Source organism: Phyllostomus discolor, chromosome 1 (genome assembly GCF_004126475.2).
Source record: "Phyllostomus discolor isolate MPI-MPIP mPhyDis1 chromosome 1, mPhyDis1.pri.v3, whole genome shotgun sequence".
Lineage (NCBI taxonomy): Eukaryota > Metazoa > Chordata > Mammalia > Chiroptera > Phyllostomidae > Phyllostomus > Phyllostomus discolor.
In genome coordinates, this window is record NC_040903.2 from 188,016,715 (window position 1) to 188,032,048 (window position 15,334).

The following is a 15,334-nucleotide window of genomic DNA, read 5'->3' on the forward strand; positions in this document are numbered from 1 at the left end:
CAATAGACCTTAAGGGGAAAAAGAAAGATTATTGGTTACAAAAAGAGTTAGAAAGTAATATTGAGGATACTTTCCGGAAAGCATAGGAAAAAATAAATAAAATATTTGGAAATAGGAAAGAGGGGAAAACCCAAGGAAGTTAGAGGACATGTCCAGTAAGCATAATATCCAAATAAAAGAAGAATGAGTAAGAGAAAAAGCAGAGAAAAGGGCTGGGGTGTGAAGGTGAAGAACACAGGGGAAAAATCAATATATGATTGATTCAATACAGATTGAAAAGGAAACCCTGTCATTGCCCAGCAAAACTAATAAACACAGACCCACACGAAGGCATATCATGAGTAAGTTTCAGAGCTATGGGACAGAGAAGATACCCCAAATTTTCAGAAAGAGAAAACAGGTCACATGAAAAGGATCAGAAATCACAATGGCTTCAAGCTGCTTAACAGAATTATCAGGAGGTAGACTGTAGAGGCATTACGACTTTCAAAATCCTGAGGAGAAATTATCTCCAGCCTGGAATACTGTAGCTAGTCAAACTGTCAATCAGGTGGGTGGGCAGAAAGAAGATATAAAGACAATGATGTTAATAGAATATTGTTTTCATTAATGTAACAAGGAGAGATTTAGACAACTGAGCTCATAAGTACATAAAACTAAGCAAATGATAAAACCAGACAGTTATTAACCCTCAGAAAAATGGAAAGCACAGAAATGGAGAAGTAATCATAGCATTATAGCTGAAATTCAGCTATAAATACCACATTTCTAGTTATAGTGATATAAACACTACTATTTATTGAACCAAACAGTTAAACATATTGTGAGAATGAACATAATACATGCATATAGTGAAGGCAGGTGAAAAAGGAGAGGTTAAAACCACAAACTCCATAGTGAGAAGTCAAAGACAAGACCTAAAACTGAAAAACAAAAAGGTAGATACATAATCTTATTGTCTGGTGACATGGAAGCAGATAACAAAAGAATCCTCCAAACAATTCAAAGTAGCTGCCTGCAGGCGGTGAAAGACAAATACCATATGGTCTCACCTATAACTGGAACTTAATCAATAAAACAAGCAAGCAAAATGGAACCAGAGACATAGAAATAAAGAACAAACTGACAGTAACCAAAGGGAAGTGGGAGGAGGTAATGGCGGGGAAAGGGGGAAGGGTTTTCTGGAACATGTATAAAGGACAGACGCATGGACAAATCCAAAGGTGAGTAGGATCAAGGGTGGGAAGTGGGGATGGCTGGGGTGGAGAGGAATGATGGGATGGGGAGGAAATGGAGACAACTGTACTTGAACAACAGTAAAAAATGTGGAAAAAAAGAAGTGGCTGACTTTAGTTTCTGACCTTTTTAAAAATTTTTTATTAGTGTTCAATTACCATTGTCCCCGTTTTCCCCCCACTACTCTCCCCTGCCCCACCCACCCCCCACCTCCCACTTTCAATCCTCAACATCCTCCCCACCACTGCTGTCTTTGTCCATGGGTCCTTTATACATGTTCTTTGACCCTGTTCTTTCCCCCATTATCCCCCCTCCCTTCTAGTCACTGTCAGTTTGCTCTTTATTTGGTTATATTCCACTCACTTATTTGTTTTGTTGATTAGGTTCCACTTATAGCTGAGATCATATGATATTTGTCTTTCACCACCTGGCTTGTTTCACTTAGCATAATACCCTTCAGTTCCATCCATGCTGTTGCAAAGGCTGAGAGTTCCTTTTTTCTTTCTGCTGCATAATATTCCATTGTGTAAATGGACCAGTTTTGTGATCCACTCATTTACTGATGGGCACTTAGGTTGTTTCCAGCACTTGGCTATTGTAAATAATGCTGCTATGAACATTGGGGTGCATAGATTCTTTTGAATTGGTGATTCATCTTTTATACAACTAGATATTGCCCATTATTTTTCTTTATTAACCTTTTTTATTGATTTAATCTTTATTGTATTTTTTCCATATCCATTTAGTCCCCTTATACCCCCTTCCCACCAGCAATTACCACAATGTTGTCCATGTCCATGAGTCCTTTTTCCTTTTTTCTCAATCCCTCTACCCCCTCACCTCCCCTCTGCCAGCTGTCATCCTGCTCTCCATCTATGAGTCTGTCCCCATGTTCCCTATAAGTTCAGTTTATTCATTAGATTCCACATGAGTGAAATCATATGATATTTATCTTTCTCTGACTGGCTTATTTCACTTAGCATAATGTTCTCCAGATCTATCCATACTGTTGCAAAGGGTAAGATTTTCTTCTTTTTTACACCAAATGGTATTCTATTGATATTCACTGTGTAAATGTCCCATACTTATTATATACATTTATCTACTGATGGACACAGGCTGCTTCTATATCTTGGCAAAACCAGAACAAATATTTCAAAAACTTACATGGAACCACAAAAGGTTCCACATAGCAACAGCAACCCTGAGAAAGAAGAACAAAGTTGGAGGAATCGTGCTACCTAATATCAAACTATACTATAAGGCCGTAGTGATCAAAACAGCATGGTACTCACATAAAAACAGACACATAGATCAATGGAACAGAATATAGAGCCCAGAAATAAACCCACAACTTTATATTCAATTAATATTTGACAGAGGAAGCAAGTACATACAATGGACTAAAGAAAGTTTATTCAATAAGTGGTGTTAAAAATTGGACAGATACATGCAGTAAAATGAAACTAGACCACCTTCTTCCACCACACACAAGAATAAATTAAAAATGTATCAAAGACTTAAATGTTAGACCCAAAGCCCATTATTTTTCACAGAGTTCCTACCAATTTATACTCCCTTGAGCCATGCATGAGAGTGCCCACACTATCACTTTATCAGTTCAGGTCCCCTAGAACTGATGCCAAGTCAGGGCTAGATATACACAAATTTTACTGAGATAAATGCCTGAGAAGAATAAAGGGAGGAGGGAGGGGCCTTCAGACCACAATCCTGTTCTGACATCTGTAAGGAGGGAAAGAAGGATTGGGTAGGAAGAGCGTCAGACCACAGTACATGTATATGGGGAGTCCAGAGCAAAAGTTGTTCAACAGGGCAGTTCTTCATTGATCAGGAATAGGTGAAATATAGTATCACCACCATATTTAGTCACTGGGGACATCCTTGGCTTTAGGAAAATATGGCTTCAGTGTGTAAACCACAGCAGATCAGAAAATGCAGCTGCTGTTGGTTAACTGTGTTCAGTGGTATGTTGGTGAATGATTAACAATTGGGCCTATGGCAAGTTTTAAAAAAAGTCTTTGTTTATATCATTTGCATCTTTCTGGGTGTAAATCTCCCCTATGGGCAGTTTCAAGCCACCCATGGGCAGTATGATGGCTCACTGAATGCTGAGTTTGAAAGCGCAACTAACCAGGAAGACACTAACTAGGTTCCATGTGGCAGGTTTTCCTGAAAAGAACCTCCTTAGCCACCGCACTCACCAACCTAGTTTTAATACAGATTTGATCTTAGCACTGTGATAACCAAAATAGTATTTCACTGCAGTTTGCAGTTTTTCTTTGTATTTTCCTTAATATGAATGAGGCTAAGGATCTTTTGATATATTTATATATTACACCAAATGCATTTATTATTATAAAATACACTTAATGTACTTTCTTTCCTATGAATTGATTATTTTTACTAAAATCTTTATGCCTATGTTCTAAATAACAAAAAATCTCAATGTATTTATTTTAATGAATTAATCCATTTAGTACAAATTATAGAAAATACTGCTTATTATCTCCTTATCACATGATTAGCATTTTCAAAATTAACTCCTCTCAACCCTTTCCAGAGGGTAAAGAAGAAAGAAATAAATGTACCTTTAACAGCTTGATGTAGGTAAAATCTCTAATTAGAAAATAAATTACTATGATTCCTTTTTTCCCATAATTTTAAAGTAACAATTACATGTAGAGCATCAAATATAATGTCTACATGCAACTTTCAGGCAAATAGGTTTTTTTAAATATACTTAAAGTTGATTGAATGTAGAAAATTTATGAGGAAAAACTTCACTAAGGAAAAGTTTAGACCTACCTCCCAACACACATAAAATAACAATAATAGCAACAACAGTGTAGTGGAGAATTTTCCATCTCAACAGTCTACAAGGACAGAGTAGAATCTTTAGGAAAAATAAGTCTGTAGTATTATCATTATGAACACATTTTAATAATATATTCTATATTGCCTCACTTATATATTGTTAGTTGAGATTATTGGCTCCATCCTATTAGCTTGGTATAGCAAGTTGAAATTATCCACTACTAAATTAGAGCCTAAGAAGCTCTGGATCAAGTTGTCTTTTAAGATATCATACATCTTTTAAGTATTCTTATTGCACAGGTAACACTGAATTAGCAGAACCCTCAATCAGACCAGGCATTAGGAGACATCTAATACAATCATTAACTACAAATTTACTTAAAATTTAAAGCAAAAGCTATAAAGAAGGAACCAAAAAGGCAAAAATTCAAGAATTGCTTTACCATAAAAGTTTTCCTATCTTTATGTTAATACAATCACTTTTAACATATATGTCTATTATATATGGTAGCAAAATTCTATGGATGCATGCAGTTTTAAAATGCTACAGTTTTCCAAAGTAAATATATCTACTTAATCATCTTTCAGTCAATTATCTAGTTTATGAACTGTTTGACTCCAGTGTGGCTGCTTTCCTTCTGTTCCACCTCTTCCAAACACAGCCTCCAATTCTTCCAACCATAACCACAGACATTCTCCTAGTAACTAGTATTTTTAACCAGAAATCAAGTGTGAAAAGCAGATAACATTTAACTGGTGGCTAAAAATATTTAGATTACCTACAAATTACTTTTATCTTAATTTTCTCAAACCATGATACACAGTGCTCAAACAAAAAAGAAGAAGAAACTCACCTCATCCACATTTTCAAAGGCATTGATGATGTCGTAAGGTAAACAAGACAACAGATCTATCACAAACCAAGTTTTCAGATAGTTCATCCTTATCAGCTTGGGGTCCGAAATGACCTCTCCACCAGGTCCCACAAAAGTTGTGTGAAAATTTAGAACAATGTCAACCAGAAAAATAACGTCCACCACACTGTCCAGCACCAACCAAGCTATGTTGTTCTGCTTCGTTTTGAAGGAAACATTGTAAGGAACCATAATGGCGGTGTAGAAGGTAAGAATCAAAATCACCCAATCCCAAGTAGTTTTAAAAGCACAATAGTGTAAAATAATGTGTGGTGGCGTCTTTGGTGCTTCTTGCTTATACTGAGGAAGGATATCTGATCCCAGCTGAAGAACCTAAAAAACAGAAAATGAATACAAGTGAAATGGACAACTCTGCACAGTTAGTAATGAATTCGAACTTACTGGCAGTCAAGCCGGAGTTCAGTATCTCTTAAATCTGGCTACAAACTAGAATCATCTGAAGAAGTTTTTTAAGGATTTTATTTATTTATTTTTTAGAGAGGGAAGGGAGGGAGATAGAGAGAGAGAAACATCAATGTGTGGTTGCTGGGGGTCATGGCCTGCAATCCAGGCATGTACCCTGACTGGGAATCGAACCTGTGACACTTTGGTTCACAGCCTGTGCTCAATCCACTGAGCTACGCCAGCCAGTGAAGACATTTTTAAAAACCCATTATACTCATACCTAGACCCCACCCCCAGAACATAATTAAATTAATTTTGTGTGGGTTCTCAAAGAATCTATATTTTCAAAAGTTCTCCAAGTGATTGTAACGTACAATCTGAGGTAAAACTACTATCTTCTATTTCTTTAAGCATTCAGAACCCTGTTCTTCAGACACTAACTTTCATATGCAAAGTGATCCCAAAATGCTACAAGAAGAGAATAAGGAGGAAGAGAAAGAGGAAGAAGAGAAGAAGAAAAAATGGCAACAACAAAAAAGTGGGGGACACATGCTTCAGCTTTGATCTTTCTCATGGACATAGTACCATTTTATCATAGCTCCCTTACTGAGGCTTTTTTTTTTTTAAATGGACCAGTGAGTAACAACTCTTCACTTTCATTTTTATTGTCATAAGCAATAACTTGGAGGGGGAATGAAATAATGTTTTCTGATGTATTTTTTGTACCAATACAGACATTCTTTCTCTCTAAATATCTGAGAGCATTGACTGGTATGGAGTCAGCACCATGGACAGTGGTGTGTTTCTCTCTACCCAGTATCCATATCCAAAGTGGGAGGCTGAAGCCAGTAAGCGGGATGTCACACGGAAAATTAGTAAATTGCCTACACAGAGACCAGGATCTTTGAAACTAGATATCAGCTCCAAATTTAGCTGTCCCAGTGGAGTTGAGATAAGATTTATATGTCTTGGAAAAAGTAAAGGAGGCTGAAATTGAATATTAAATCCAAATACCCAGATTGAGCAAATTATGTGACTCTGAGAACAATCAGAAAGACGATATCCTTGTACTAACTTGGTGCTTGTTCTGGGTCAGTCTTTGGAGATCTAAGAGCACACACTGACTAAATGTATTGAAATTCCTGTTATTTCTGCATGTTCTCTGCAATCTAGCCTAAGACCTGACAGAAAGTAGTTTTGTACATGAATAATGTTTGCGAATTGTAGGTGACTGATAAAGAAACTAATAATAATCAAAAAGGCAAAGCCAAAAAGTCGTATGAGAAGAAACAGGAGTAAAAGTTCCTCAACAATAAAAGTAAAAATGATGAGATGTCAAAGGAAAAGAAACTTTCCACTTGATGTAGAGGGAAAAAAATGATTATGAGTGATTCAGCTATTAAGGTAGAACATTTTCCTCTTTATGCTCCCTTTCCTCTTGTTCTTGTCCAATTGTGTTAACAAAGAAAAAGGAAGCTCTGAATAGGATGTAGTTAAGACCCACAAGGAATATTGGCTTTAAAAGTCAGCATAGAAACAAGCTCCTGTACTTTTCTGCTTGATTTATAGCAATAGACAACTCAAGACAAACAAGAAAGTTGCTTCAAAATCCAGTAGTACTTAATAACAAGCATTATTGAAAGAGGAAGTTGTATCTAATTGTCTACTTTAAATCTTGTGCCAACTGCATATCATCATTTTAAAGTATTGTGATTTATTATTATGTTAATACTTAGTTACATTAATATCTTATTTGGACTTTCAAAAACATATCTGCTCATCAAAGTATTACTCTCTCCCCAAGCTAACAAATCCATTTAGAGTAGAAAGCCATACAAATTCCTCTGTTATGCATAATCCAAGAAAAACTGCAGAATCCTTCAATTTCAGGGAACATAATTCCTGTCTCCAAACCCAATTAATATCTTCAGCTAGTTAACAAAGTTATGCTGGAGCGCTTCAACTCACCTTTCTCCAGCAGAGCAAACTCATGCATTTAATTTCATTTTTCTCTCAGTTGTCTCATAATATTTTGTAAATGCCCACTCATTGCTCAGCATAGCTTTGGAACCTTGATTAGCTTGTTGGCGTCTTGCATATCAGTAAGACAAATGATGAATACAGAAGACACATGAACAACAAGGCTTCGGGCTGCCTCAGAGCCTGTCCTCATTCTCTTTCTCTCTGGTTTCAATACACCATCTCTGGGTAACACCATCTAGTCCTTGACTTTAACAGCCATATGTGTGAAGATGCCACCAACATGTGCAACTCAAACCCAGATATCCTTCTGGGGCCGGACCCATAAATCTCCACTCCAATTTCCTGTCATGCACTTCAAACTTAATATGTCCAAAACTGCCCTGGCTGGTGTGGTTCAGTGGATTGAGTGTCAGCATGTGAACCAAAGGGTCACTGGTTTGATTTTCAGTCAGGGTCCACACCTAGATTTCGGGCCAGGTCCCCAGCTGGGGGTGCACAAAAGGTAACCACACATTGATGTTCCTCTCCCACGCCTTCTCCCTGCCTTTCCCTCTCTCTAAAAATAAATAAATTTTTAAAAAATATGTCCAAAACTGAATGATTATCATTGCCTCCAAACCTTCTCTTCCTCCCCTTATATTTGCCATTTTATTAAGCAATGGCACACACTATCTACCTAGTTGTCCACACTAAAAACACAGAGTTGTCCTTAATTCACCTCCTTATTTCGTATTCAATTCTAATCTATCAACAAACATGTCAACTCTGATCTTACTGGGTCTGCAATCTGCCTGCAGATTCTACTTCTGGTTCCCTTGATTAAAGTCATGCTCATCCTAGCTGAACACTTACTAGAAACTCTTAACTGGTTTCTCTATGTACCTATTTAACACAGAGCCACTAAGTCAAGGAGGGGTTCTTAACTATTTTTGTGCCATGAATCCCTTTTCATAATCTGGTGAAATCTAGGAACCTCTTCTTAGAATAAAGTTTTTAAATCAGTACAATAAAAACATGGGATTACAAAGGAAACCATTGGAACTAATATCCTTTTAAGAGGTTTTTCTGAAGCACAAATGTGATCATGTCACTTCCCTGGCTCATGGGACTCCAACCACCAATGCTTCACTATACACCACTTTAACTTTTCCTTTCCCACCTGACTTCACCCACAGTGAAGTAATATTCAAAGTCATCATGCTATCTCATCTCTCAGCCTTTGTATATGCTGGCCTCCCTGGTATAAATAACCTTCCTTACCTGCCTCTTATATTTTTCCCTCAAGGTTCACTCAGCCCAGGTATCATCTCATGCAGGTAGCGCCGCCCACAAGTCTGGGTAAATGTTCCTGCATGTGCTCCCACTGCACCCTGTCATAATATTTATCACATTCAATTATTAGATTCCTTGGCTAGATTTTTAGCTCCTTGGTGATAGAGCCCATTGTTTGTTTCATATCTACTTCCTTTGTAGAGTATCAAGTACAGAGCAAGCCCTCAACATTTGTGTGCCACATACATAAATGGATGAATGCATGAACTCCCATCTTATTTGCTCAAAGGACACCTCACACCCTACAGACATCACCTGGGATGTCATGAACTATTTTCCAATTTCAAAAGCAGGAGGGAATAAAAAGAAGTATCTGAAATTTCTATAAATCTACAAGGGAAAAGTAAATTATCATTTAAGTATTTGTAAAATGATAGCCAAAAATATCCATATTGAGTTACTGAGGGGGGGCATGTACCACCACCACCACCATCACCATGGAAAGCAAAGTTAGTCTCACACTTACTTCAGCTAATCTTGAATGTTTGTGGACCACCTCTGTTTTATTCATTGGTGTGAGCTGCTGCAAAACACTTCGGCTATTTGTCAAAGCCCGTGTCAATCGGGCAAATTTTGTCCAACCTTAAAAATAAGAAAAGAAAGTCTCAGTTTTTCGCACATAATCAACATTCTTGATAATAATTCAAATGATCTCAGAAATAGCATAACATCCAGGATTAAGGACAAATATCAAAAGTATTTTACTTCTATATAGATATCATATATATCAAGTGTGGCTATAAAGAAATAAGCAATTTTTATGTGTGACCTTTGGGCTTTGCACATATTTATTATATAGTCCAAGTAGCCAAAGTGGCTAGCTGTCCAAAAAATGCTGTGCTCCCCTTGCACCATATAGGATTGGTTTTGCTTTTTGGGTAAAAGTGATAAGGATGTCTTCAGATTATACTAACTGTATGTTAGCAAAACATATATTAAAACATTTCCTTGTGATCACTTTTCTTTCTTAAATCAACTGAATACTATAATTGCATTGAGTATTTTTAGAAACTTCCAAGTCAATCTTATACTTACTGAAGTTTCATATTTCTAAAACAGGCGATGTTGCACCCCTTAGTACATTTGAGTATTAGATTAAAAGACAACTCTATTTTCTTTTTCTAATATATTTTATTGAGTATGCTATTACAGTTGTCCCACTTCCCCCCTTTTATTACCCTCTACCCTGCACACCCCCTCCCACCCTCATTCCTCCCCCTTAATTCATGTCCATGAGTCATACATATAAGTCCTTTGGCTTCTACATTTCCTCTACTATTCTTAACCTCTCCCTGTCTATTTCCTACCTACCATTTATGCTACTTATTCTCCGTAACTTTTCCCCCTCTCTCCCCCTCCCACTCCACTGCTGATAACCCTCCATGTAATCTCCATTTCTGTGATTCTGTTCTGCTTCTAGTTGTTTGCTTAGTTCACTGTTGTTTTTGTTTTTGTTTTAGGTTTGGTTTTAATAACTGTGAGTTTGTTGTCATTTTACTGTTCATATTTTTTATCTTCTTTTTCTTAAATAAGTCCCCTTAACACTTCATATAATAATGGCTTGGTGATGATGAACTCCTTTAACTTGACCTTATCTGGGAAGCACTTTATCTGCCCTTCCATTCTAAATGATAGCTTTGCTGGATAGAGTCATCTTGGATGTAGGTCCTTGCCTTTCATGACTTCGGATACTTCTTTTCAGTCCCTTCTTGCCTCCAAGGTCTCTTTTGAGAAATCAACTGACAGTCTTATGGGCACCCCTTTGTAGGTAACTGTCTCCTTTTCTCTTGCTGCTTTTAAGATTCTCTCCTTCTCTTTCATCTTGGCTAATGTACTTATGAGGTGCCTTGGTGTGTTCCTCCTTGGAGCCAGCTTGTTTGGGATTTTCTGAGCTTCCTGGACTTCCTGAAAGTCTATTTCTTTTGCAGCTTGGGGAAGTTTGCCTTCCTTATGTTTTCAAATAAGTTTTCCATTTCTTGTTCTTCCTCTTCTCCTTCTGGCACTGTTATGATTTGGATATAGGAACATTTAAAGATGTCCTGGAGGTTCTGAGGCATCTCCTCATTTTTTTTGAATTCTTATTTCTTCATTCTGTTCTGGTTGAATGTTTATTTCTTCCTTCTGGTCCAAACCACTGATGTGAGTCCCAGTTTCTTTTCCATCACTCTTGGTTCTTGTACATTTTCCTTTATTTCACTTAGCATAGCTTTCATTTTTTCCTCTAATCTGTGACCATATTCAACCAATTCTCTGAAAATCCTGATTACCAGTGTTTTGAACTGTGCATGTGATAGGTTGCCTATCTCTTCATTGCTTAGTTGTATTTTTTCTGGAGCTTTGATCTTTCATTTGGGCCATTTTTTTTTTTTTTGGTCTTGACGCACCTGTTACATAGTAAGGGGAAGAGCCTTAGGTGTTCACCAGGGTGGGACAACCCACGTCACAGCATTGTGATGCTGTATGTGGGGGAAGGGTCCAAGAGGGAGCAATGCCACTTGCTCTGCTCTCTGCCAGTTTTCAGTCACTTCTCCTGCTACCCACAATCAAACTGGGCCCTTCTGGTGCTGATTCCTGGGTGGGTGGGTTTTGTGTACTTTCTAGGACCCTGTGCGTCTCCCCAATGAACTCTCCTGTGAGGCTGGTCATTTCTCCCACTGCTGCCTCAAGCCCCACAGGTGTTTTCAATCAGAGGTTTGAGGCTCCTGTGCTGGAGCCCTGGGTTGCATAGTCTGTCTCACTCCCCAGTTGTTCCTCCCAGTTTATCTGCACACAAATGTGGGACTGTGCGGTTCACAATCCACCGCCTCACTGGGTCCTCCAGCCACCACCTTTCCCACCCCAGGCCTCCAGCCTCTGCCTTGCTGGGAGTCCTCTTTGCCCAGTTGCTGGTCTCTGTCCCTCCTACCAGTCTGGATGAATGTTTCTTCTTTAACTCCTTAGTTGTCAGACTTCCATAGAGTTTGATTTTCTGGCAGATCTTGTCTTTTGTTTTTAAATTTGCTGTTGTCCTTCTTTTGGTTGTGTAAGGAAGCACAGTGTGTCTACCTATGCCTCCATCTTGGCCAGAAGTAACAAACAACTCTATAATAAGGTTCATCCAGAAAACATTTTGAAAAAATATAAGAATACATTAAAGGAATAAGTTCAATGACACATGGAAGAATACAAATCATTAAATGGTATATGTTCTCCCATTTCCTAGGTTCAGGGCTTCCTTAGAGTCCTCAGTCCTAAACAGTCAGCATTTTTCTCAAGAGCACTATGCCAGCCCCCATCCTCACTTTCAGCAGATTACCTCATTGAATAAGTTACTGAAGAAACAAAAGCCATAAGAAACACAATAGCCTTCACATTCCTTTCTGTCCCCTCCACCTCTACACCTAGCCACATGGCACTGATTCTTGTCTGCAACTTCATCATATCAGAGAATTAGGTGGACATGTAAGTGGTTTCTAGACTTTTCACTGTCACTGACAATGCCACAGTGAATTTCCTTAGGCCTATCTCTCTGTGCTCTTGAAAGCATCTAGAACCACCTATGTTATTAAATTAGTTCATTTGATCTGCCACCAATTCTCACTGTATAAACTTTGAAAAAGTTGAGCAACCACGCTGTCTAGGTCAGAGGAAAAAACACATCAGCAGTTCTGACTTCCACAGTGATACACTTACTGAGCTCACCTTTACAAAGACCTATCTGTGTGACTGATTATTCAGCACACTTTGCTGATGTTACTTAGATGTGATCGATATGGGGTAATGTGAACAGACAGATGAATACGAAGAGCCTAATACTTGCTCTGTAGGTTGTTCATGATATTATGAGAATATCTGTTCTTTTAAAAGCTCAGGATGCCAACCCCTTCTTAATAAAACATTAGTTTAGCTCTATTGCGTTGCAATTAACCTCTTTGTCATGGACTGCTTAATCTTAAAAATAAAAGGAAGTCACAGAGGCAGTTAAATCAATCTACTAGACTGCAATACAAGATTCTAATCCATAAGAAAAAAGCTTATATAAACAATTATACTTTTGGCCAAAGACACTACATGGTATAATTACTCATATTTCATCTGTTGTTTCTTCTAAAGCAAATCATTGACTTCCCACAAGACGAAGGTTGCTATTTTTGCTGATATTTTCATCCTACAGAATTTTTTTGTCTCAATTATTGGCACAAAGATGCCATAACTATGTGGCATAGGATATTTCACACTGTAAGTGTTTTGGCAGTTTCACAATCTGTTTGAAAATACTACAAAGTATAAATGGGTAGAGATTTGGGCCATCTCTTTTAGAACACATATGGCTAATCAACAGAATGGATTTCTTGGCTGTAATTTTTGTACTATTATAAATGATGTTTCAGGTACCATTGATTGATTATCTGAGCAACACTTCCAAGACCTCAACACCAGGAACAAAAGATAAAAACACTTTGCTCCCTTGCATTATTACCAACAAATTATGTTGGTATGAAACAGTACAATTCTGTCAGAACCAGAGTATTCTCAACTTGTGCTTTATTGTTTTATCTATTTTTTAAGTAAAAAAGGAGAACAGGGGGAAATGGAGAAAAGCATTAAGGTGGAAAAATTGTAGGAAAAATGGAGAACACCTTGAAATCCAAACAGTAAGTTTCCACGGAAAAGGATGAGGCAAGCAGTGCAATAGAAATAACATGGGATTGGGAATCAGTCCAACTCTGCATGGCAGGGCCTTCAACAGTAAAATGGGGATAATAACAGTAATTTCCAGAATTATAGAAATGAACAATAAAGACCATAAAGTTCCTGACACATGGTTAACTACTTGAAAACTGGTTTCCTTCCCCTCCAATGGTTTTTGCTAATATCCATCACAGTATAAATCAAAGGTATTGTTGATATCATTCAGTTTCATTCATTTTAAAGCCAAAAACCTATCTAGGATAAAGTTTAAGTGGCCATAAAATTCGTTTTAAGGAAGAGCGCACTCAAATTAGTTGACTACTATTACTTTATAGTGACTATCCCAGGTATCATTTTTGAAATAAAATTCAGAACTAGCCAGTTTACTCAAGTCTTTCAATCATATGTCTGAGCTTCTTGGTAAAAATACCAGCAGACGTAGGAGACTGACATCAATTCTAACCAATTTGGCAAATCCTCAAAGGACCTGGGCTTTTGCTCCCATCAGTGGCCCCTTTTCACATTAAGAAGGTAAAATGTCCTTGCTCTAGGATTAAAAGTTACATTCTGGCTTGCCAGTGTATGGATTCACTTGACAGTTCTGCATTCCAAAACACAATTTCCTATATTCTAGGCAAAACTTTAATTTCCTAAATATTTTTTCAACTTTTTGCAAACACCCTCAACCTACTCTCTTGCAAACATACTCAACTCCCTGATCTTTATGATCCTTCTCCCTGATCCTCTAGCTCCCTGAATCTTTTCATCTTACTCACCTGACCAAATTCCAACTGTGGTTAAATCCAACTCTTCACCTACTTCTACATTTTTATACCTTTGACTAAACATGGGTGGAGTAAAACATAAAATCATGCTCACAGGCACCAGTAAAGCTCATGACCACTGGCCTCAAGTAGACCTTAGTGCTGTTTAACAAACCCGATGGATTTCCCTTGTCCACTCTCTTCTTCACGCCCAGAGATTACCATTCACACCTACACCTCTCTTCTCACACCTTCAACACTTCCTCACCTCCTTCCCCATCTTTACTCTCAGCTGATAATCATGTTTCCTATATTACTGAGAAAATACAAATAATCAGAAGAAAATTTTCACTTTGTACAGATTTGTTTGTTGGTCCCCTCATTAAGATGTAAAGAAAATAACTCTATTTTCAGGACCTAGAACAGTGCCTGCTTTGTACTGTGTGCTTGACTTGTACTTTTGGTTTTAAAAATGGATAAAATAGATAAACAAGGAGATTAAAATATTCCTAGAAGAGTCTTAAAAAGCTCATGTTAAGTAACTCTGGTTAAGCAACCCAACACTAAGTGAAAAGTAAATCTTGTCTTCAACTTCAATTTTCTAGCCCCAACCCATTTTAATATTATGGTCTTATCACAAAATCTCATCTGCTATTTCCTAAAAGCTCCACGGTCCCCTTTACTCAACTTAAAAGGTTAAAAGATACATTTTTTGGCCTAGGTTTCAAAATATGCTTTTGTATGCTGATAGTTTTATAGCAATGGTAAGATGATTACTTAATGGCATAAATATTTTAGCTCTACTGAATTCTCCATATTAAATTTATAGCTCACATGAATAATAGAAAGTAGCTCATATACACCATTCATAGTTACTTTGTGCAATACTTTCTTCAGTAACCTGTTGTATATTTGATAGGTATGGGGGAGTCTCAAAATAAAAGTCTATTCGAGATAAACCTTTCCTCTACAGAAACTGGAAAGAGATAGTTTAATTCTTTCCACAATAGGGTCTGATTTCCTATAGATTCTACTTTACATGTCTACCAAACACATAGTTCAAAATCAAGTGGTCTGAGTTGCCTGGAATGTATTCAAATGTATTTTTTGTAAGAATGGATTATGCATTTACGAGACTGTGCCCGGCAAAAAACTCTGTAATTCTGATGGGCAAAGATGGAAGTGAAGGCAGAA

At 37.4% G+C, this 15,334-nt stretch overlaps 1 protein-coding gene across 1 annotated transcript in view; it reads right to left on the reverse strand.

The window, feature by feature from the left end:
- Positions 1–15,334, reverse strand: part of KCNH5 (potassium voltage-gated channel subfamily H member 5) — a 259,894-nt gene that overhangs the window by 207,315 nt on the left and 37,245 nt on the right. The window contains 2 exon segments of the mRNA XM_036010818.1: positions 4,926–5,318; positions 9,172–9,287. Of these exon segments, the coding sequence (XP_035866711.1) occupies positions 4,926–5,318; positions 9,172–9,287 (509 nt within the window).